General features: G+C 41.8%; 1 protein-coding gene and 1 long non-coding RNA gene across 9 annotated transcripts in view; one reads left to right on the top strand and one right to left on the bottom strand.

Annotated features, from left to right (window-relative positions):
* The window catches only part of KCNU1 (potassium calcium-activated channel subfamily U member 1), a 179,789-nt gene that overhangs the window by 113,969 nt on the left and 42,681 nt on the right, over window positions 1-23,139 (bottom strand). For 7 of the 8 annotated variants that reach the window (XR_014686021.1, XR_014686022.1, XR_014686023.1 and 4 more), the window contains exons 21-28: window positions 22,023-22,247; window positions 21,374-21,551; window positions 16,110-16,187; window positions 12,235-12,374; window positions 8,576-8,773; window positions 8,215-8,321; window positions 7,006-7,142; window positions 6,312-6,425 (exon numbers count right to left, since the gene is read on the bottom strand). Coding sequence is in view for 1 of the 8 variants with exons in the window: in XM_084499195.1 (XP_084355321.1) it covers window positions 6,361-6,425; window positions 7,006-7,142; window positions 8,215-8,321; window positions 8,576-8,773; window positions 12,235-12,374; window positions 16,110-16,187; window positions 21,374-21,551; window positions 22,023-22,247 (1,128 nt within the window). In the remaining 7 variants the exon portion in view is untranslated. Of the gene's footprint in view, window positions 1-6,311; window positions 6,426-7,005; window positions 7,143-8,214; window positions 8,322-8,575; window positions 8,826-12,234; window positions 12,375-16,109; window positions 16,188-21,373; window positions 21,552-22,022; window positions 22,248-23,139 lie in introns of those variants that run through there. The other variant, XR_014686025.1, reaches the window with a different exon arrangement.
* LOC311424225 lies at window positions 5,242-23,135 on the top strand. The gene is made up of 3 exons (XR_014686029.1): window positions 5,242-5,466; window positions 22,077-22,118; window positions 23,001-23,135. It is a non-coding gene; the product is annotated as an uncharacterized lncRNA (long non-coding RNA).

Raw genomic sequence — 23,139 nt, 5'->3', positions numbered from 1 at the left:
ACAGGAAAGATCTCTTTAGGATGGTGCTTGACTAAAAGTTTTAAGAGAAGCCTACCACATTGAATAAATTAGATACCTGGGAGATTATACATGACCAAAATGGCCCACAGGATCCAGGTTTGGTGATGTTAACCAAGGACTGAAATGACTTAGAGCAATGCACTCCACTCCAAAGAATGCTACAGCTACTCTGAATGCAGTCCAGACCATACAGACAGCAAAGGCTGGTTGCAGAGGTTTCTGAGAGCTCCTCATAATACCACAGCATTATTATAGAGACATGTGTCTGAAGATGCCACGATTATAATGGAGAATGTTTATTTTGTCTGTAACCCAGCTGGCTGGTTTGCTGTATTTCAAATCTGTTCAAGTAAATAAATGAGAGGACTCTACTTTCCCCTCTACAATGCAGTGTGTATACATGAGTGTTATTTCATGTATCAGATTCCTGTACAAAAACTGCTGTCAGGCTATTAATAATCTGGAAAAACACCTTGAAACTTGACTCAATGAGGGCACATTGCAAATGGGCTCTAATGGCTTTTATTTCTCATCTCTGTCACCTCAGATCTAATCTGCCATTTTCTCATTTTTTATCCTCTCTGGTCTCCTCTAAAATCATTCAGCAACTCTTCCCTCAGTGCCAGCCAGAAAAGAAGGGGGTGATGTGATGGGGTCAGCAGGAATTTATTAACAGAGAAAGGTCAGGTGTATCATGTAGTGTGAAGCACAGTCTTGGGTGCACTCCCAGAAAAGACCAAAGGTGAGGGCACAGCAGCTTTCTGCCACTTCGAGGCCTGGGACCAAAATGTAGAAAGAAAAGTGAGATGTAGTCCTGAAGGGAAAATACTCCCACCACCACAAGCAAACCGTGCCAAAAAAATAAAAAAATAAAATGAAATCAATGTATTTCATTTTATGGGCCAGAAAGGAATTTTCCTGGATTCTAAGACTTGCTTTTAGCCATGAGGAAAGAATTAGCCAAAGCTGTGCCAAAAAGCCGGCAGCAAACCCTTGAATAGTGACAAGCTTCTTTTTTTTGTTTTGTTTTGTTTGTTTTATATATATACATCTATATAATATTTGCTTAATAATAATGCAGCCTGGAACTGAAACTAGATCTTAATGTTTTTTTCCTGTTTCAGGGCCATATCTGTATCTTCAATGTAAGCATCTGGGTACCATCAAAATTTTGCAACATGTGTTTAAACTCATGCCCCTTACATTGAGTTTGGTGTGGTACATTTGCCTGAAGGAAGAATTCAAATCAGTTCCCTACTTAGTTCCCCCTCTGAAGAAAATGGAAGAACGTGAGAGGACATTGCAAAGCATTACTTAAATTCTTTTACCTTTTGTGTTCGTGTCCTATTAAGAACTTACAGCCAGACTTTAAAAGTTGTTTGGATGCTCTCAAGTTATTCGTTAGCTATCAGTACGTTTTAAAATTAATTTGCACACCTACATATCTAATTGCCTTTAATTCACCTCAGGTACATAGGTGGGAAAGGCATGAGGCAGCTTCTGACAAAAGTTGTGCAGCATGAGGTTCTCAGGGAGAAGCTGTAAGTTCTTCCCCAACCATCTTGACATTACAATCTGTTTTGGAGTCCCTTCTTTTCTGTTTTATTTGGTTATGCAAACATTAATTTAAGGAATATTTCTCAAGTCTCCTGTGGGAATCCAACCCAATTTTCAGAGACAATGCATGTGCAAAAATGACTAACGTTTCTCTTTGAGGAGGGGAGGAGATTTAAGGCATTTGACTCAAGGGTTTTTTTTCCTTTTTCTTTTTCATTTCCCTCCTTCTTCTAAGTATCTCTTTATTCATCACTTTAATTACCTAATCGTAAATTTCTTTAGGGGGTTACTTAGAAGGAAAATTAGCATCAAAGCTTGGCAGTAAATTCAGGGGCTTTTGGAGCAGGTCCAAGCTGTTTCACCTGTGATTAATTAGATGATTTTTTTCTTTAAGTGCCAGAGGGCTGTTGAGGTCTTTAAGCAGTTACATGACTGCTGGCAGCTCAGGAATTATGATTGATGCATTAGTCTGGCATTTAGGACTTCTGCCTCTTTTTTTTGTAGTTGCCTGGATAAGCAAGGACTGAATACAAGCCATGCTGGTGGAGACAAAATGCTAATCTCCAGCAAGTGTGAGGCTCGTGGAAGAGTGTAAGAACTGGTTCTCCAGTACTGGGAGAGTGTTCAGCAGATGATGAGAGAAACAGAAAAAGAAATGTCAACTACTCAGATAAATATCTTACAGAGTCACAAGACCAAGCCACAGCAGTACTTTTTTTTTCCTTTTTTTTTTTTTTTTGTGTTTTTTTAACAAGGTATGGGCTTATTCAATTAAAAAAAAAAAAAAAAAAGCATTAATGATGCACTTCCAGATTGCTTAATACAGTTTGCTCACCTAATTCACTCTGCATGGCCTCCTGCTGCAAGCAGGGAAGCAATCAGCAGTTAACCTGCTCTAGTCCCTTCATAACTGGTCACTAGAGAGATGGTGGGGGATGAGACCGGGGTTTTATGGTACATCGGTGGCAGGTCAAGACAGAAAGCTGAAGCAGATGGATAGGAAAGTAGGAAAGAGCCCTTCCCTCAGCAGAAGGAGGCTAGAGAGCCCACTGCCAATTACTGAGTAAGAGAGATTGCTTTCTCTTCCAGCATTAATTTAAACCATCAGGTATTTTATGTTTATCTCAGTAGAGTGAAATCCTATCTCAGACAAGATACCTGCTTTACAGGAAACTGTGTGCATGTTCTCAAAGGCTGAGCTCCTGCTGTCGTACCCTTCCTGCCAAGTGTTCTCAGGACAACCAGATATCCCCGTGTATCAGGAGACAGCACTTCATCCTGCTGCGGAGCAGTTAATCTCCATGGGAAGATCCTAGGCCCCTCGCCATCCCTGCTCAGAGAATAATGACACTCAGTGTTTGCAGCCACCTCTTGTTTTTGTCAATGCCCAGCCTGCCTCATCTAACATTTATAGAGTCTGGATTCTCCTCAGATCTCATTGACTATGTGTCAGTCACCACCTGCGACATGCTGTACTGCAAACCCAGCACAGCTCAGCGCGGTGACATCCCTCACTTCTCATTCTGCTGGATTGGATTTGGCTACAGGGAGGAGGAGGAGGGAGCACAACAATCCTGGCCTCGATGTGTATATTCATCTCCTTAGGGGCAAGTGCTCTTTGCAGAGGTTTGTGTGTGCGTGCCCTTATCGGTGCTCAGATCTGGGTGGATGCATGTGTTAGGATAAACGCCTTAGCAAGTCCAGGTCTCTGCAGAGCCTACGTATCCTTGCGTGCATCTTTGGAGAGGTTTCTGGCTGCACTCATCGTGTGCCTGCCTGAACCGACAGTGGCCCAGGTGATGAGCCAGACAGGGCACGGCTAACCCCAGGGAAGGAACCTTCCCATCTGGTGGTACTTCCCTGCTTCTTTAGAGAGGCTGCCCATCTCACAGCACACAGAAATATAGTTAATCAGGCAGTGCCCCATGAAGACTATCTCAGCAGCCTTCCTGCCGCCTCTGGAAGAGGCTGTTAAATCCCTCGCCAGACTGGCAAGGGAATGATCCTGATAGACACATGGATCAGGAGCCGACATCTGAAAGCCTAGATGCAAAATGGCACAGTGGGAAAGATGCTAGTCTAGAAATCAGGAGACCTGGGTTCTGGCTTTGGTTTTGTCACAGATCTGATATACGCTTTTGAGTGAACTACAACTCCTCACTTCCCTGGTAACTCCTTCTTGTATACACCACCTAGGCTCACTTCTGATTGTACCCAGCACAACATTTTCAGAACTCAATTGGAGACTCTGTTAGCACTGCTGAAAAATACATGTAAAACTTACTAATACTAACTCCTAGCCACGCACTGAAGTGACCTTCACAGCTCAGAAGGGGTACAGATTAGCAAACTACAGCGCACAGATCCTGTATCAGCTTTGTGTACCACAGTGGTTTTCACTGCAGAGGCTGAACTTTTTAATACAAGAGGTATATAAATATATGACCCAACCAATATACAAGATCTTGTTGCTGAAGAATCAAGGTGGTAGCTTCAGAAAGCGTGTTTGCATGCACCCAGACACAGATTCTCTCCTACACCTTTGCTTTTCACAGTTTGTGACAACAGAGATTATTCTTTGCTGGAAGAATGTGACATTGTTGACATTAAAAAAAAAAAAGGGAAGAAGCAGCAAAACAGACCTTTGCTTTGCTTGAACAGCACAGGCTTTCTTGATCAGCTGTCTGAGGTGCCTCATCTGTACAAAGCATTTAAACCTGTCTAACATCAAAAAGTAAGGTAAGACAAGTCACTTTGATGCTCCAGAGCACATGCCTAACATGATTATTGCAGAATCTTCCTGGTGATAATAGAATTATGCAAAGGAGGCCTTGACCCATTAATGCTTTTACCTTCCTTAGGATTTCTCTCCCCTGGCTTGCATGAGAAGCAGAACTGCTTGCTCAGAGATAGCAACTAAACAAAAAGGTGGAATAAGCAAAGTGAAAGAGGTCCCTTCATCACCTTGTCATCTCTCCCTGCTCCACCTTACTCCATCCAGTAAGTGACACGCTCTAGCAGGTGCAGGTAAAACAACTGAAAATATGATGTACTAGAAAAGCTCTATGATAAAACGGGCATATTCCCCCCATACACACACAGAGATAGTGTGAATGTATGGGGGAAAAGCATGGCATGTGTCATCACTGGCAGTCCTGCACCTAAGACACCTTGGAGACAAGGAACATTTAAAAGATATACTTGCTGCAGATTCCTTACATTTTTTTTTTCCCTGATGGAAAAAAAAATATTAAAAAAAGATACTCATACCACTTGTTACACTTTTACTCCATGAGACATAGCTCTGGAGTAATAGCTCTGGCATTTCCCATGTTTGGTGCCTTAGAGCTGAACACAATACAGCCTGAATTTCAGTCATGAAGGAGTACACTCATTTGCCTCTATTTTCTAGGAAAAGCAGATGATTTCAGATAGAAGAATTTGCTGGCAAGATAGTCTGAGTTTCTCATCCACTCAGTAAAGTTCTGAGTAAACAAGATTTGTTTTTCCTTGCAACTTTCTTACTAGAAGTGCCTCCCCATAGCACAAGACCTGCTTAAAATCAGTACACAGAGGTCCAGGCATGCACGTGTGCATATTTAAAAGCAACAGAACAATAAGAAAGAAAAAAATGTTACCTCCTCTGTGCCCTGCTTAGACTGACTTACAGCTGCAAATAAAGAAGGGTTCAGACAACAAGATAGAAAGCTTGCTGGGTCTCAGTATGAGGTGTCCTTCATAGGGAAATCTCAGCTCTTCCTAAAGCTTGCAAGTGGATCAGAGACTGCAAAGCCTGCCCAGGCTCTTCCTTCTACCTTGTCTGTTTAAAACAACGCATGTTAGGGAATGGACTGAGACACTGTTATTGAAGCCTCAATCTGCCAGAGGGTAAGTAGAATCCAGTGCACAAATTCTTATCTAAGTTTGTATATACAGGGCGATTTTAGGCCAAAAAAACTCCTACCAGGAGATCAGCTGACTGTCTTGGCTCAAGTTCAGGTCTGCAAAGGGCTGGCAATGGGAAAGCATGCTTCCTATGGTATTTTGTTTGCTCTAAGCACGGTTCACTGATTCCTGCTTGCAATCTGCCCTGAACTGAAAATGTATGATTATTTTGTTCCAGGAAGATGATTCCAACACATTAAGGCTCAGACCTGAATCCAAACCCCAAACTTCCCCAAGAGCAGATATGTTTCCATCTGGAGTTTTGGTCCAAACTTTTTTCTTGCTTCTTACTCACGTTGTTTGAGTGGAGTTCCTAAATGTCTCATCCTAAATCAGTTCCTATTAATGCTAGGCTAAACAAATCAGGAGAGACAGTCCTTTCCCTGAAGCTCTTAATTACCTAAATTAACAAGTATGTTATTATTTTCCCTGCATGCAGTAGGCAGCAATAGTATACAGAGAGTTAAATAACTGACCCAAAGTTACACAGCCAGTTTGTTGCAGATTGGGTACTAAAGCCAGTTGGCTTGACACTTAAGTTCAGTGCTTTATTTTACTCTTCAAGAGGAAAAAGGCAAGCCCAGATCTGACCATTCCCTTGGGTGGGAAAGCTTTTGGAGTACTGATTTGCAACAAAGGCTTATTTTCCCCTTTTTCCTGTCTAAAATAGAAAAAGGACCAAGACCTTATTCTTGAGCTTCAGGGATCTGTTAATTGGCTCCCTAGTAAAATTACAGAGACTCAGCTGCCTGATAATGATTGTAAATGACAGAGACTATCAGGTTTACCTTGTGATGTCCCTGGGGAGCTTGCAGTTAGTTTAGTCTGAACTCTGCGTCAGCTGTTTGGGTTCCTTTCTTCTCGGCATGTGGTATCTGGACTCAAGCTGCAGTCTTTCAAACCTAATTAGTGTTAGGGGAAAGAGGGAAAGAGAGAGAGAGAGAGAGGAAAAAAAAAAAAAAAAAAGAAAAAATTCTCCTGCTTCCCCTCAACTGACTTTATAACATAAGGGCGGGACCTGATTTATGGCATAAGTTAATGGGGGGATTTTGTGCTTTTTTGGTATGTTTCTTTTAATGTATATCAATCCAACGTCTTCAGCTTTGTATGCAAGAAAATTGCATTTTAGAGTGCTGGAGTCTTTGAACTGGAAAGTTCAGCAGGGAATCTCTAAACTCGATGGAGTCATTGTGTTTGTATACAGCTAGGTCTGTTCTGTGCAGTGCTCAGCAGAAATTCAAGTTTTTGCCCTTTTCCTTACAGAGAGAACATTTTACTCTCTGATAGGTATTGTTGTTAGAGCATAACAATACTGTTTTCAATACTAATCTCAAGCTGTTTAGCCACATTCAAATTGCCCACTGTCCACCTAAGAAATAAGAACACGGAAAATTTATTGTGGGATCTTAATAACTTGTACAATTCTTTATTTGTAGGGCGTTTCGCAAACTCATAATTCTGGCATGGAGGTGTCTGTACTACCTGTTTTCTTGCTTCCTAACTGACTCTCCATTTCCCCTCTCTGGTCATCAGATGTTGCAACGTTGAACGGAACAAGACAGAAAAGTAGATCTGTGGGCAACATCTTCAAATCACTGGCAGGCCGAGCAATCACAAACCTGAAAAAGCACTGGTATGTGAGATTCAGGCTGCTTTGTGAGGTCTTGGTAGCAAGCACCTGGGACAGGAAGAAAGCTGCAGGGTTTTTTTTGCAATGACTGATTGCATCTGCAGAATTCTTCAGAATGATGAGACAATGTGCAGTGTTTAACTTTACCTATCTTTTAACCTAGGAATGGCATATATATATATATATTTAAATGAAGCTAATTAGTCTCTAGAACAGCTGCTGAAAGATGTGATAATTTTTTGATTGCTAAAAATCTTTAAATCAAAGTAAATGTCTCTCTAGGAGATCTGAAGCTCAAGCAATCACCAAAACCTTGAAACTGAAAGAATCAGTGAGTAGAACAGGTTAGATGAATCACAGAATCATAGAGTGGTTTGGGTTGGAAGGGACCTTAAAGGTTATCTAATTCCAACCTTCTGCCATGGCCAGGCACACCTTTGAGATTGCTCAAAGCCCCATCCAACCTGGCCTTAAATACTTCCAGGGATGGAGCAGCCACAACTTCTCTGAGCAGCCTCTTCAGTGCCTCACCACCGTCAGAGTAAATAATTTCTTCCTAAAATCTAATCTAAATCTACCCTTTTGTAGCTTAAAACCATTACTCCTTGTCCTATCACTATACTCCCTGTCAAAGAGTCCCTCCCCAGCTTTTCTGCAGCCCCTTTTAGGTACTGAAGGCCGCTATAAGGTCTCCCTGGAGCCTTCTCTTCTCCAGGCTGAACAACCCCATTCCGTCAGCCTGCCTTCATAAAGAAAGTTCTCTGCTTGCAAACTCTCTGAAATCCCTGGCCTCTGCAGCATTACTAACTCAGTGCTCCAGCAGATCTTTAATGAAGAAAAGATAAATCACATTTTAAATGAACTTAAGGGAATCTCATACAAGTGCCAGTAAGCACTGGATCTCCAGAAATAATCACAGCACCATGTTCAGACCACACCAGTTTGCCTCAAATGGCCCTTAATGTCTACAAGGATGTCTAAATTCAAGACAAAAATAAATAGTTCAGTCATGAGTTGTCATCTTTTGACTTACAGTGCAATTTAAAATGAAGTGTACTTGCCTGTTCTTGTATGGATTGGGCTCTTCCATCAGCCGGTAGAGCCCAAAGCAGAGTATCCCAAACAAGTCTAAAGCTTTGCAGTAAACGTCTCCAAAGGAGTCCTCCTGCTGTAAAAGAAGCAAAAATACTCTTACCTCAAAGGAACCAAAGTGGACAATTCAGCCCAATTCAGCTTAGAAATCTAATATAAAATAAGGCTATCTGATATCTTTGGCCTCCTTAAAATATGGCTTAAGCTACACAGTGAACTTCAACTGAATGAAACTAAGCTTCAGGTAATCACAACCAGCCTACATCCTGAAGTACTAACATCAGGGGTGAAAGCCAAGTCCGTGCAGCACCTCTCAGTGATACAACTCACCATGACACCCGTTAACAACCTCTCAGACAGTGGCAGGAGTGCCAGTTTGCATCGGAGCTGGGAGACATTTTGGACTATGTCATCAGGACTTCTGCTCAGCCCACTGTCCATTTCCAACAGCTGTTCCTCCAGTGCTGGGCTTGTCCCACTTGTCACCAAAGTCTGCAGCAGAGCCAAGATGTGATGGTTGTAGTAGGTCTGGAAGGAAGAAACCATGAAAATTCAAAGACCAATGTGTATGCCTTGGTTCCTGAAAGGAAAACAAAATTTTCCAGTGAAAGCCTGGAGAATGTGATCAGACAGACACCTTATAGGTTTGGGTTTTTTTGTATACTTAAATTAGTCCTTAATTATGTTTGGTTTTCTGACAACATTTATGGATCACCACCTGCTTAGCCCATTTCAGTTTCAAAGAGCCCAGAAGATCCCACCTCCACTCTTCTAATAGAAAGTGCTAAATTGTGCCTGAATGAGAAGATTTTTGACAGCAAAAATGGGAGTCAGCTTTGTTAACATTCTTTTCTTGTGAAGGCTTTCCAGTCAAGGGTCAGGAGAGCCAGAAAAGTGGGCAGCTGCTCCGATGCCACCTGAGTAGGAGCACACTGTACAAGGTGAGGCCGAGGAGGGCAATTACCCTGCTCAGCCCTACAGGTGCAGAAGGAAACTGTCCCTGGAGATGCCTCATGCATTATGAAAACCTCTCTCTGTGCCCTTAACTCAGTATTTTTTTGAAAAACAAACAAACAAAACATACCATGGTCAAAATTCAGATTTGAAGCCAAAAAAGGCACAGCATCCCCCTCACACTTTTTTTTTTTTTTTTTTTTTTTTAAATCTGAACCCTGTTCAGATATACCAAATAACTTATTTCCCACCCTTTCTCAAAAAGCTCATTTCCTATGCAGAGCCACTTTGTGGGATCTGTCACCTGCATTCACCTGAGCAAAGAAACGAAACAAGCTGCAGAGAAGGAACGGTGTTACTAAATCCAAGCTAAACTCAAATCCGCTTAAGAACATCTGACCGTATTGTCGGGCAAAAGGCTATAATGCTGTTAGAGTAATTCTCAGCCTTTTAAAGTAAGGAGCTATAGTCCAGAGTTATCCAGGAGTGATACAGCTTCAGGGGAATCTGCACTTTACATATTTAACAGAAGCGTGCTGAGCTCTTTAACATATCATTGCTGTACTTTTTGACATCAAAAGGATTGCATTTCCATACTTGGATGAATTAATAGGATTTGCATGTCACCCTCATTCTGTACTTTCTAGGCTGAGTTACACTGCAGGAGTTTGAAAGGCAAGGAAAAACTACAGAGGTGCACGCGTGTGTTGGTGCGTGCGCACTTAGGAAGCAGCACACTGCATTCAGGGGGTCTCAAAGCTGACTTTTAGGAAGCAACATTTCTGAAACGTGCCCATGAGATGTTACCTCCTTTGCCAGTTGTTTGGTTACAGCTTGAGAGAAGCACATTGCCTAGGAATGCCCTTGCACACAAAGGCAGAAACCTTCTCCCTCTGCCAAGCAACTGCTTGGTCCCCTTCAGTCCCTGTTGCTACTTAGCTTCTAGAATTGGTCCTGTACAGCTTAGGAACCCACATCTGGGTCAGGACGGGAATTTGGGGTTCAGAGTACCTGAGCCATAATGGCCATGCTCATTGGACTGTTTTCTGCCTACAGCCATTCCAAGAGTCAGGTTGAAACAAACTCCAGTTCTGCTTCAGGCATCCAAGGGGTAACATTTCACTTCACAGACCACACTGTGCCATGCAGATTCTTCTGCCACTCGCCTTTCAAGCTAAAAAAAATCCAGCACTCCTGCTCTGAGTGTCTCACACTCAGATATTTACAAAAGATATTTAGTGTCAGAACAAGGAGGTGACGCTGGACTGCTGAAGGTTTTTTTCTTCCTCTTTTTTTTCTCACATTCATGTGTATTTTCCCTCATACTGCAATTGCTAAACAATAGCTTATTTCTCTCCTTCTTCCCTGTATTTACAGACTTGACTGAATGTGACTTAAGGTGCCCCTCTACTCTAAAGCAGAGCTGAGTGCTGATCATTCCTGGACAGACTTGGAATCTATGCCTGAGTGAAATTTTATCCTTTAAGACAGGTCATGCTATGTCTTGAGTTACTTTTACACTTGACACTAGCAGTCATTAATTACCATCTGGCTGATTGACATATCAGTGAGTAGCAGCAATATAATACTTTCCCTAACACCTTCTCAGAAAAGCATAACTGGACTTGACACACTTATTTTGGACTGCTTATCCCTTTGAGAGATTTGTTTTGTATTTATTCAATTTCTGCAAAACTGCCACCCAAGCACTATCCCCTTGGACATGAGCTGAGAGCAAGGCATGTGGAACTTGACTGCAGCATGGGGAGAATCAGGGTAAAGAGGAAGAAAGGAGCTTTCAGAAAAAAAGGAGAAGTCACTTTTAGAAATGCCAGCTTATGAACTGAACTGCTGTTTGCTGCCAAAATCCTGGCTTAACTATACCTAAGTGTCACCCACAGGTGTGTCACCACAAACAATATCACTCAGGTTTGACAGCAACTTAAGACGATTATGTCACCAGGGTGGGATCGCCACCTTCCCTCTGTTCTTGCATTTTTGGTGCAATGTACCTAAACCTCATGGTGCAAATGTTTTTAAAAGGACACTGCCAGGAACTTACAGAGAATCAAAACAATAACTTCTTTTAAAATCTGATCTGTTCTTGTGGATCTGTGGAAGTCCACATATGTGGAATTTGTTTTATATCTTTTCAGAAAACGGCCACTGAGAGATTCCCATCGAGTTCAATAGATTTTCCATCTGAACTTAAGTGTGCGTTTCTGCGTAGGTCCCAGATGGACAGATGAGAAGAATTAAATGTTCTGTTTATGCCCATGCTGCTACAATAAAGTCATGGTAGTGAAAGCTGCCTATTCTCTAGCTCACCAAAGCACCTCCAGCCGGGCTTGTAAAAATCCACTCTACATGAACAGGTAAGAATTCAGAGTCCCCATAATCTTCTCAGCCATTAGCATCAATGCTGGAGTCTCCACCATGAGGCCAGCTCGTGCTGAAAGCAGTTTTGGCTTCAGTGACTGCATGTCCCTTAGAGGGACTGATTGTAACCTCATGTTATCAATCAAAAAGTAAATAAATCAGGCTGGCTGCAAATACCTTTTGTAGCAGGAGGAAGAAGTAATGAAGAGTTATGAAAACACTCTAAAAGTTTCTCCAAATAATTCTACGTGTATATCAAAACCACGGAGTGCTGCTGCTGCTCAGAGCATGCATTGAGAAATGTCTTCTGGAGCTGCCTTTTGGTCTGTAGAGCCTACTACCCCAAGAAATCAAAGAAGCTCACTGATTAGTCCCATAGCAGGGGGTTGGAACTAGCTGGTCCCTTCCAGCCCAAGGAAGGGGGTTGGAACATCCCACGATTAGCAAGTTGCTTGAACAGGAACAGACACATACAATTCTCAGGGCACAGAGCAACTAATCACCTCACCAGTCTCTGCAAGGTTTTCCGTGCCTTTCTGACACACACAGCCTTGACCATTGTTAAGGCTGGATTAAGTGGGTTTACCATGGCTGATAATCACTTTGTTAACACTCTGATGCCACTAAACATGACAGTTTGTGATACATCTACTTACCATAGACAAAAGAGAATTCAAGAAGCTATCTGAGAAGATATCTCCCACAGGGGCAGCAGTGGTGGAAAGCTGATCTTGCTCTGGAAATTCAGAATTGCCGCTGGGAGCCTGATTAATGAACTGGGCATTTGGTGAAGACTCTATTGGATAAGCAAAGAAGAAACAGAAGACATCTTAGCAACAGAGGGAAGCCATCTAGAATCAGAAAAGTTAGTAGCTTGCTGTTCCATGTCCAGCACTAGCCACAGCACACTGCATTAGAAAAGGAAAGAGGAACAAATAGTCAGTGCTGCTGACTGGTTGTGCAATGGGAGACAAAAGACACAAGCCTAAGACTAATTTTTCAAGCGAGTGTTTTAAGATAGCAGACCAGAATTGATTTACCTGCTTCGAAAAAGAAAGGAATAATCTAATTTCTTCTGCTCGTTTTCCTGAACTAACAGAATTACTATTTCTCTTGGCTTAACTGGGGGTTAGAGAGCTCCTTTCACAGCTGTCCTACTGTTACAGGGATCTTCACTAGTTTGTCAACCTTATTCTCGCTGTCTGAGATAGTCTTGCAGAATTCCCCCTACTCAGAAAGTGATTCCTCTTTAACTTGCTTTCTATATTGAGAGAATTGCCTAAGTACAGCCTGGCAGAAGGCCCCTGCCGTGCGACTCAACGTGCTGGGTATGTCCTGGCACTCCTGCGCTGCCGGTAAGAGCACTGATAAATGACAGCAGCACAGCTAGAGACAGACAGGAGGACTGAAAGGAATTGAGATCAAGAACCCACGTCTTACCATTAAAAAATAGAGCAAGTAACTCTGTGTAAGTAATGATTGATTTCTATTATGTCCCCTTGGGCCAGGAGGCATTTGAGTGTATCATTTTTAAAGATGACTAAAGCTAGCCAGAATCACAATACTATTAATGCCTCCTGTTGTCTCGCAGTGTCGCTGTCATCCTTCAGCCATGTATTCTCAATACAGATATTTCACCCTCCCTGGCCTTTAGGAGTTGGCCCTGCATCTGATATTAATCAGTGTGACTCCCCTGCCTAGCTTGTAGAGTCTGGGTTTGAAAAGCATGGTCTCAGCCACAATAAGGGACCCTTTTTATTTCTCTACGCTATTTTATTTCTCTTTTACATATTGGCATATGAGAATATCTTATTTCTTTGCAGATGACTTTGCTATTTCTCCCCCATATCTCTGGCCCTTTATGAGAAGGGTTTCTAGAATCCACTGTTTCAGAAGAATGACTATTTACAACATGCCTGTAATCCCAATGACAAGCTCACAAAGTCAGAAGCTACTCAACATATTGAAATGTGCTCAGCTTGGTGGATTTGACCCTGCAGAAACCCGCATGTGCAGCTTGCCATTTAATTGGCCTTGCATCAGCCTGATGCAAAGTGGCCGGTTTAGCATTTCTTATTTTCCTGTGCACCTCACTGTTGGGCAAGGAGAAGCAGCAGTGTGTGCAAGCATGATGACAACACACAACTCTCCTGCTCCTCAAGGAAAAAAATAATCCAGCCCCCTTTAAAAGAGGGGCTGGTTCTGTTCAGCTTCCTGAATACGTCGCTTCCTGCCCATCAAGATTAATTGCAAAACTCCTCTCGACTTCAGTGGTGTCAAGATTTCAACCAAAGGGTGTTAGCTTCTCTTGTGGTAGGTTTTGAACAGCCACAGCACCAGCAGTGCGTGTGGCATTGCTGTGTCGGTGTGTCAGACACACCAGGTGATACAGGTGGCTTTTGGTCCGCACTCGGTGTGCTATGAGCTGGAAACGGGCCACGGCCTGGAACGTGCAAAGCCCTTGCAGCTTCAGGCACATGAGGATTATTCCTCGCAGCTTGTTTCTAGAGATAGGTACAAAAGTGAGCATTTGTCTAGATCAAGGTCTACCAGAGGGATTTACAGGAAGCTTATTCACAATCACAAGAAAGCTCCAGCTGTTTTTGTTTAGTTGTTTTGAGCTTCCAGGTTTTAAGTTGTTGGGGTTATTTTCCTTCCTAGCCCATCCCTGGAACTCTGAACATATTTCTATGCTGTTGAAGGCTACAAATGGAGCAGGCATCCATGTGCTAAGGGACTGGGCTCGATTCATTATTTTGTCAAAGATCTGACATGACTAAAATCCAAGTTATGTCAACAGATTGCAGATGTTTTCCCCTCCACTGACACACCACATCCTGGAGGGAAATCACACTGGTGCAATGCCTGTCTGAAGACGTTAGCTTGACTGCACAATATCTTCTCAGAGGAGCTGGGCCTCAGTAGCCAGCTCAAAACATTTCTGAGACTTTTGGACACAACACTAATAAAAGTTTAAACCACAGTGCAAGAGAATATCCAAATATCACTCTGGGAAATTCAGCAGTTCTGAAGTGACTCTGGAGAAGGCATCAGTATCTTATCATTATCTTTTGCTGTTTGTTTTGCACTAGTTCTTCAGAGTTTTAGTCTAAGGAGCATGCAGGACCTAACAGCTTTGACCATATTGACCCATTAGCTCTCCAGGTGCACATTGGGACTTAGTGGTACACCAGAGCTTCTTTGAAATTAAGTATTGCTAGCACTTGCTAGATGCTGATGCTACTCACTAGCCCTGGCTCAGCTGCAGACCTGGGGAGGGCCCCTCCCAGAAGTGTTGAGCCCACATAACGTTTACCAGCATTGCATCGAAAAGGAAAGAAAAAAAAAAAAAAGCCTGAGTAAATGGATCAGAGGCCAGCCATGAAGCCTAGCAACATGCTATGCTAATTTGGTGGCTACATTCTTGTGTCGGCACTCTAAATGGAGCTAAACATCCGTGTCACTGGGGACTGGCAGCCCAGCCACACCGCTCTGCTGTGACACTGCCTGCTATGTTACTAGTAATCAGTTAATCAGTGCACATGTTCCTAATTAATGGACCTAGTGTGTAGCTATCAGGAGACGAAGACAAAGATGAAAAACAGCCAAGAGTAGTAATGAAAGAGCTCCACGGGTTGCTTCAGTTATGAATACAGGCTAGAGAGGCTGAGCCTTGTGGAATAAGGGCAGAAGTGTCTGGGGCCTAGAGTAAAACACCTGCACCCTCTGGCTGTCCTGGCATGCACACAGGTCCATGCAAGTACTGGACTCTGTGCAGCTGTTGTACAAAGCTTTGTAGTGCAGACTGCTTGGAAAAGGCTCTGTGCTTTCACGGCCACTTTTACAAGTTAGGAAGCCTGCAGCAGCTCCCGCCACGATCCAGAGAAGAGGGAGGAACCATCACCAGTGCTTCAGAAAGGGCAGGGGTGAAACAGAGAATTAGGCTTTGGTTCACCTCATTTTGTTGTGAGATGAAAACTGGCCATGCAGCCTTCCTCTGTTTTTTAAAATCATCAGAGAGAGGGAGGCAGAGCCAAAGGGCAAGTTAGATATCCTCTGAGCAGAGCTGCCTTTGGTGGTTTCTATTTCTTTACTGAAAATAAGGGGAAACCAGGAAAATACAATTCTGATTTATTTACCTTAGTGAAGTCTGTTACAAAAGGTGGGGTAATGGGGGCCACGTGACTAGAAATCAGATCTCCTGAGATCCAGTCCAACAGAAAAAAAAAAAAAAAGAAAAAAAAAAAGAAAAAGAAGAAAAAAAAGGACCTTATCTTTATCCTAAATGGATGCTTCAGAGTTTTGCTACACACTGAGACCTTCGTAACACTTTGTTTTATTTATTCTCCTGATAAACCATCCTGACTCCTTCAAAGCCAGTGAATTAACATCTAAGTCAAACCTTTTAATGTTCCTTGGACATGTAGTGCTTGTCGCTTTCTGCCTCTGAATTCTAAAAAGGGCCTGGGGTAAATAAATAATGCAGCACACATATTGCTTCTGTGAAATTTGTTCTTAAAGAATAACTTACTCAGCTCTGTAGTGATGGGGATCCTTTTATAACATGGCTCTGATTGATTCCCCAATGCTCTTCCTCTGAAAACAGCATCTGTAGAAACAGTCAATAACAACATGAGGAGAGAGGAATGTTGGTAGAAGCAGAAAAGAGGAGGGGAAAAAAAAAACTACTAACACACAATGGTTCAGACTGACAAATGCAGGAAATCTTTTTCCTATGCCTAAAAATAATGTTATTGTCATGCAAAAATCCCAAAGCATTTCCTATATTTAGAAAGTTTCTTGCCTTGGTTTGCTTTTCCAAGGCTTACTTTATTCTCTCATGGCTTTAAAGAATGACAAAAAAAAAAAAAAAGAAAAAAAAAGAAAAACTCTCCTGGGAGCTGCTTATTGACATTGTAACTGAAATATAATTACCCTCTGTGGTGCAGCAGTGCTGGTTACAGAGTAGTTTGGCCCAAAGCCCCCAGTAAGCCAATTTGCACACAGAGGGATTTTGAGGAACAGCATCGTGTATTATCCTTCCCCCTCAAGAAGGCTCTGCAAAACTGGATGGGACACATGCTGTAGGAATCAAGGCAAAAGTATACACCATGAATTCTGAAAACCCATCACAAAAAGAAAAAGAAAAAAAAATAAAAAATAGCAATCCAGAAGTTCCTAGAAGTGTGTCCTTATTCCTTCCTGGTTCTTGCCAACTCGCTGAGTTAGTAGAATCAAGCCCAATCCAAAATCTGCTTGCTCTGTTTTGATTATATCTAATCTCTTCTCCCTTTCTGTTATGTCTGAGTTTTTCCTTTGCTACCCAGCACAGCATCTGGGTAACTGAGTATTAGGAACACTACTTACTGTGCACTCAAAATGATGAAATCTGAACTCCGCTGAGGATTTTGCTAGAAATGGAACTTTGCAACATCCAGATACTACGCAATGGCTCCTTCCCCCCTCTGAGCTGCAAGTGAATGTTGGAGATGGAGGCCCCAACAGGGTCTGAGGCAGACCATTGTTCTAATCAGCTATCCCTGAGGTTAGGTGATGGACTGACAAAAACCTCATTAGGGATGTCAGGCATCACAACCCCTCAAAACAGCAGAAAAAGCCCAAGTAGAGCAAGGCATCTCTGAATACAGTGCAGCTCAATGCCTGAAATGAATCATTGCCTTTATTGTACCTTTCCATGTACTGTACCAGTCGATTTGAATGTGTGTCTGATCATTGCCTGGATACCTTTCCCTTATGTCAATATTTTTGCTATGAAACAGTACACAGCGCTCCACCTGAAATCTTACAAACTGGCAGGGTGCTATTACAAAAGATTACTTAATTGTAGATTACTACTGTACATTTGAATTTCAGTAGCTTATTAAGTTGTCAGATTTAATTACCATTACATGTTTAGATTATGCCACAGATTATTTAGTTCGGTACCTAGGTTTGCCAACCTGTTTGCTTTGTGACATGACAGGGTGATAATTACAGCATTACTGGAAAACCTAAAATTTTCCATGGGAAAGACTAGAAGTCCTTGGCATCAGTGCTGACCCTAGTAAGCGCTCATTCTTGCAAGTGTAAGGAATGTTTACGTCTGTGTGGGTCTGGTTCTCTAAGAGCTGTCTAATTCTCTACCCCATCAGGCAGGTAAAGCACAGAACGGGCCTGGGTGGGTTGGGTGTGAAAGGCTCACACTGAAATCTAAAACCACGGGAAGTACAATTGATTTGTGCCTTGCTACAATCTCTGAAGTAAGACTGTGTTTGTTGCAATGCTTACCAAAGCACCTGAGCTGTTAAGGGAACTCAGGGCCTTCCATCCAAATACGTAGAAATGCACGTTGTTCACTATGGTTAGGAAGCAAAACGCTGTAGCTTTTTCTACAGCACCAAAAGTGGAGATGAGAATGGATTTGGATGGGGAAGGTAGCTGGATAACCACCTGCAGTCCCAGCAGCAATGACAACTACAATATGAGATACACCAGCCTTTGTCTTTTCTTTTTAAACCACATTACTGCCGTACTTTTGGGGTGTTCCTATATGCATTAGTTTCTGCTGCTCGTTCCTTTACTGCACAACTCCTCCTAGATGTTTCTCCTACAAATAAGACAGGATTTTCCTAAACCTGCTGATTTTGTAACTCTGCAGCTGAAAGCACCCACTCCACATGTACTAAACTGGTGGAAAATGCAGATTTCACTGGAAAAATTTGCTGTAATTAAGCACTGCAAGAGCTGAACTAACACCAACTTTAGATCAGCACCTGCACAGCCTGGCTATGTTGCTAATATTTACATAATTTAAAACCCACTGGGCGCCCTACTCCATTGTGGGGAGAAGGAGTGCGTCAGATTAAATTCTGATAAAAGCCATCCTTTCCCTGTTTGAATCTGAGCCTCTCTTTTCCCAGAAACTCTCCTCATTTGCTGACTCCCATGAACTCCCATTTGCTGAATCCCATTGATTTCATCAGTAAAAGTTCTGTCTTCTCTGAGATGAATTCCTACAAAATAATAATGGGGGGAAGTAGGGAGGGAGGGACTGGAACAGTGAAAGTGGGGACGTGCACTCTTTTTCCATTCTGGGCACCTTGATCCAAAACTAGGTGGCAACAACCAACCGGTAATTTACTGTCTTATAGGAGCACACATTTGTAATGTGCCTGGAGGCTTTCAGAGGCAAAGCCCTGTAAGAGCACAAGACACAGCCTTAATCTTGCAGTTGAATCAGCAGGAGCTCCTGCTATGAGAATCCTAACCTAAGATTGCAGGCCTATAATTACAGCAGCAAAGAAGAAAATTGGCTTTTTTTTTTTTTTTTAAACAACATACCTAATGAACATACAAGGAGAGGGAGCTAATTTTTACAGAGGCTGAATCACTGACAGATTTAGTGGCTGGCTGGAGAAAGAAGTGAAACTTGTGTCTTAGCTTTATTTTGTAAATATATCTTTTTTTATTGATGATGATATCCTGTAAGTGAATACTGCTTTTCTGGCTGCAGAAAACACTGTAAATCTGAGGAATGATCTTAACTGAGTAGCCAAAGATGTATTAGACTGGAACTGTAGTCAGTTTATGGAGCAACAACTCACTAGCATCTGAGCTAGGCAATAGGTACCTCATAAATATGCAAAGTGAAAGACCTAAAATGGATAAACCAGAGTGGGTTTAGAAATACAGTATTTTCTCAGCTAGAGGAAGACAATGATATTCCAGTAAAAATGGTAACAGAATCTAACCCCTCTAATTTGAATCAATCTTTCAGAAATAACTGATCAGAGTAACGTGTAATAACAAGAATAATTTGCTCTGCATATAACTACATTGTGAGCATGAATTCATCTGGCTTTAAATAAGTCTCAGAGCTAAATATTAGAGTATAGATAATATATATATAATAGAAGAAGCTTTGAAAACATGTCCCTTACTTGATCCTGACCCTTCTCAAAACCAGATGGAAACCCAGAAGCACTGACTTCCATGCCTGTTCTGAAGCCTAGGCCCTTCTTTACCCAGGACAGTGGACCAAGCAGCCCTGACTTCTGCTCACTCCTGAAAGGTGTTTTATATTTGGACTGGTTCTGATGTGCTGTATCAGTGTTAGCTGTAATACACAAATAATTGTGTCTGCTTGTCTCTGCTCTAACTGTTCTCACTGCTAGCCTCTTTCTGCACGAGAAAAACTCCTTTAGATAGCCTTTCTCAGGGACTGTGTCACTACAGAACTTGATTGTTTTTTCAGTATCACTAAACAAAAGTTTCTCCTCTCTCTCATGATAGCAAGGATGCTGAACAGATTTAAATCCACAAGATCCACTTTTCTGATGCAACTCACCACATGCCCATCCACCCAAGGGAAGTGAGGGAAAAGTACATGCTTGTGGTTTAAAAAATAATAATAATAAAAAAAGAACCCTAAGCATGCAGGCAGTGGTGGTTCTGACGGTGATATGCCTCGTAAATTGTCTACCCAGCCATGCCTCAGCTTATTCAACTCGTCACACCTATGTCAGCGTTAAGTCCCTGTGGTCTTCTGCTAGAAGGAAACAAAGCAAGCCAAAAGCTACCACCTCAAAGAGAAATAAGCATGAACTCTGCAAGGCAGCTTGGGAAGGCTTTGAAGAACAGATGCTCACATCTCTGTGAAACATACACACACATTGTAGTTCAGAGCTCTGCACACCATGTACTATGATTATGAGTCATTAAGCAAAAAAGTGCTGGAGGGTAGTAGGACAGTGATTGATAGGATGAAATACCCTTTTTGCCCGGAGTGTCTCTCTTTTCCATATATAGGTATAAAGATGCAGTAGGTACAGTATCTGTATCTGTCACTCCAGAGAAACATAAATTATATATATATAAGTACATATTATTTACTTCCTCTCTATATACAATCAATAAAGAGTTCCATATATCTTTATATCTAGGTAGCGATAAATACATTAGTTAAAAGTAATCTATTCAAGTCACAATTACCTCTTACTCAAATATCCCTTATAAATCATTTTTCTTCTGTTCTGATAGTATACACTGTATGCTGGTATTATTTTGTCTAGTTATTATTTAAAAAAAAAATGTCTTTGCCTCACTCTAATCTTTTTTTTGGCACAGTCGGTGTTTTAAAAGCCTAGAATGATAATAAAGTATAGGGGAAACACTTAAGAGAACCATCCATTTCTCAGCCTGTCTTCAGTTAATTAATACTTCCACATTCTCAAGAGGAGGACAAATCTTAGCTCTTTTGCCAAATTAAGGAAGGAAGAGACACAATAAATATTCTGCTGGGCTGAAGTTGGTTTTGCTTCCATTGCAGTTTTGTGCTATGAGCTCTGTTTGCGTGGGAACAGAGAGCCCACCTTCTCAAGCCTCAAGGGAGAAGTATTATTTTACTCCTTTTGAAGGATGGATTGGGCCTCCACTCACACGTGCTTTTGTGAGTAAATACAGAAGTTACCAGCTCTGGTTACCATTTAGCCTCTAACCATCGTCTCTTTACTGGAAACCTTGAAGCTTCACTCAGAATTTTCAGGAGGAACTGGCATATTTCCAGGAGCAATTTTGGATTACCATTCCTTTGCAAATCTGTAGCTACAGAAGTTGGACTAGGCTGTCCAACCAGCAAGGCTAAAATGGACTTCTGGCCATTTTAATTGGCATGTTTATATTCAGAAGAGACAGGCTATGGCTCAGACTAGTGACAAGTGACCCCTTCATTCCTCCTCCTTTAGTCCTCTTTCTTGTCACATCAGCATGCTTGCAGGCAAAGGGAAACACACTTACCTAGTGAGGCTGAGCTGGGCTTATCCTGCATGGATCGGATGTTCAGAGTGGCTAGGATGCTTTCTGTGTCCACCAGGGAAGGATTGCTTGAAGCAGTGGTATTGGAAGACAGGATGGCACAAGCAGAGCAATCCCGGACATTAACTGCCCTCAGATCTGCACAGCAGAGAGCACTGCCCTGATAAAACCAAACAAATACTGATAAGGAGAAATCTGAGGAAACTGATCGTTACGGATCATTAAAGGTGAAAGATGAGCAAAAAAATCTCTTTTGAACCCAACTGGCAAATAGCATTTTGGAAGCACCTCCAAATATGAGCAGCTTTGGTTGGACAGTGAAACTCATGGGTCTAGATTTGCAATTCATTGGACAATTTCCCATTTCCAATCAGGATTACCTTCTTGGTGCCTCTGCAGGTAACCAGAGAAGTCTGAGACTCCCTCAGAAGAAAATAAGTATTTAAGAACGGAAAGTTTTCCTACAATATCTTGGACTCAAACTGGAGTCTAGAACCCGAGCCAATTTTGGTACTTTTTGAATCTGAATTGTGCTATCTATTATCAAAAACTTCTAAAATGTATTCAGAAGTGTGCAGGAGAGCTAGAGAAAGGAAGAAAGAGGAAGAGACAAAATGCAAAAAATTCTTACCGAGAATAACCACAGCTTTGGGAAATTCTGAATAAATTTCCATTCTCTTTGCAGATATTCCAAAGACCCAAGAAAAACAATATCTTTCAGCTCATGGTAAGTGAAGTTACTAGCTCTTAAGGGCATCACGAAGTCCTGCAGCCCAATCAATGGTGAGTTTGCATCACCAAAGACGCAGACCAAAATGTGATCCTGCAGGTTCAGTGCTGCTTGGTCGTTGCAACTCTAAATTTAAAACAGAATTCTGGTAAAACAGCTAATAAGTTGATTTTAGATTTGTTTCTTCATTTACAGAGACTTAAACCATTTCTTAGCTTTGTAACATCTATGGGTAGAATGTGACTATATAAACCAAAGTATTTCCCCTGAAGTAGTTGGATTCCAAGTGTATCCTACAGAAGTGAAAAAAATAATTTATATTGGCATAAAGCAACAAAACTATAGAACAAAGCGACAACAGTAGCTTCATGCTAGGAGCTTAATAACTATTTTGTCCTGGTCTTCCCTCCCTCCCCTCCAGGCTAATTGTTCACATTTCTCAAATGAACTAATTAGCCTGGAAAAATGCAGTACTGGGGAGTGAGCACTGCTTAGCATGGCTGGCATCTTAGGGCTGGTAGGTGGTATGGGCAAGTCCCCAAACCAGGCTTGTCAGAGGCACAGCATTAATGTCCACATTAACCAGCCAGAAACTGTGGGATGAGTATGAGTATATCTGTGCGATGTTCATTCCTTGGCTGTTTTTTTTTTTTTTTTTTTTTTTTTTTTTTCCCAAACAGAAACAAGGGTCTTTGTCAGGGAGAAGTTTCCTGATGAGAGATTAGAATCATAACCAAATTAAATGATTGTCTCTAACTAATTAGATTAGTTTAAATTGAATAATGAAACCTTTAGCTGTATTTAATGTAACATGCCTGAAGTCCAATGATTAGTCTTCTGAATGAAGCTAAACAATTAAAAACACAATCTATTTTATAGCTTATTCTATAGGAAGAATTGGAAAAACTATTACTGCTGAACTCTGCTGAGGAAATATGCAATTACAAGATCAACGGGAGCAGTCTGTATAGTGAGTGAGCAGGAGGAACAGGTTAGCTAATCTGAAGACACTGGGAAC

This window comes from Aythya ferina (genome assembly GCF_964211825.1).
Source record: "Aythya ferina genome assembly, chromosome: 27".
Classification (NCBI taxonomy): domain Eukaryota; kingdom Metazoa; phylum Chordata; class Aves; order Anseriformes; family Anatidae; genus Aythya; species Aythya ferina.
The sequence above is the reverse complement of the archived record's forward strand: the minus strand, read 5'-3'. Positions and strand labels throughout refer to the sequence as shown.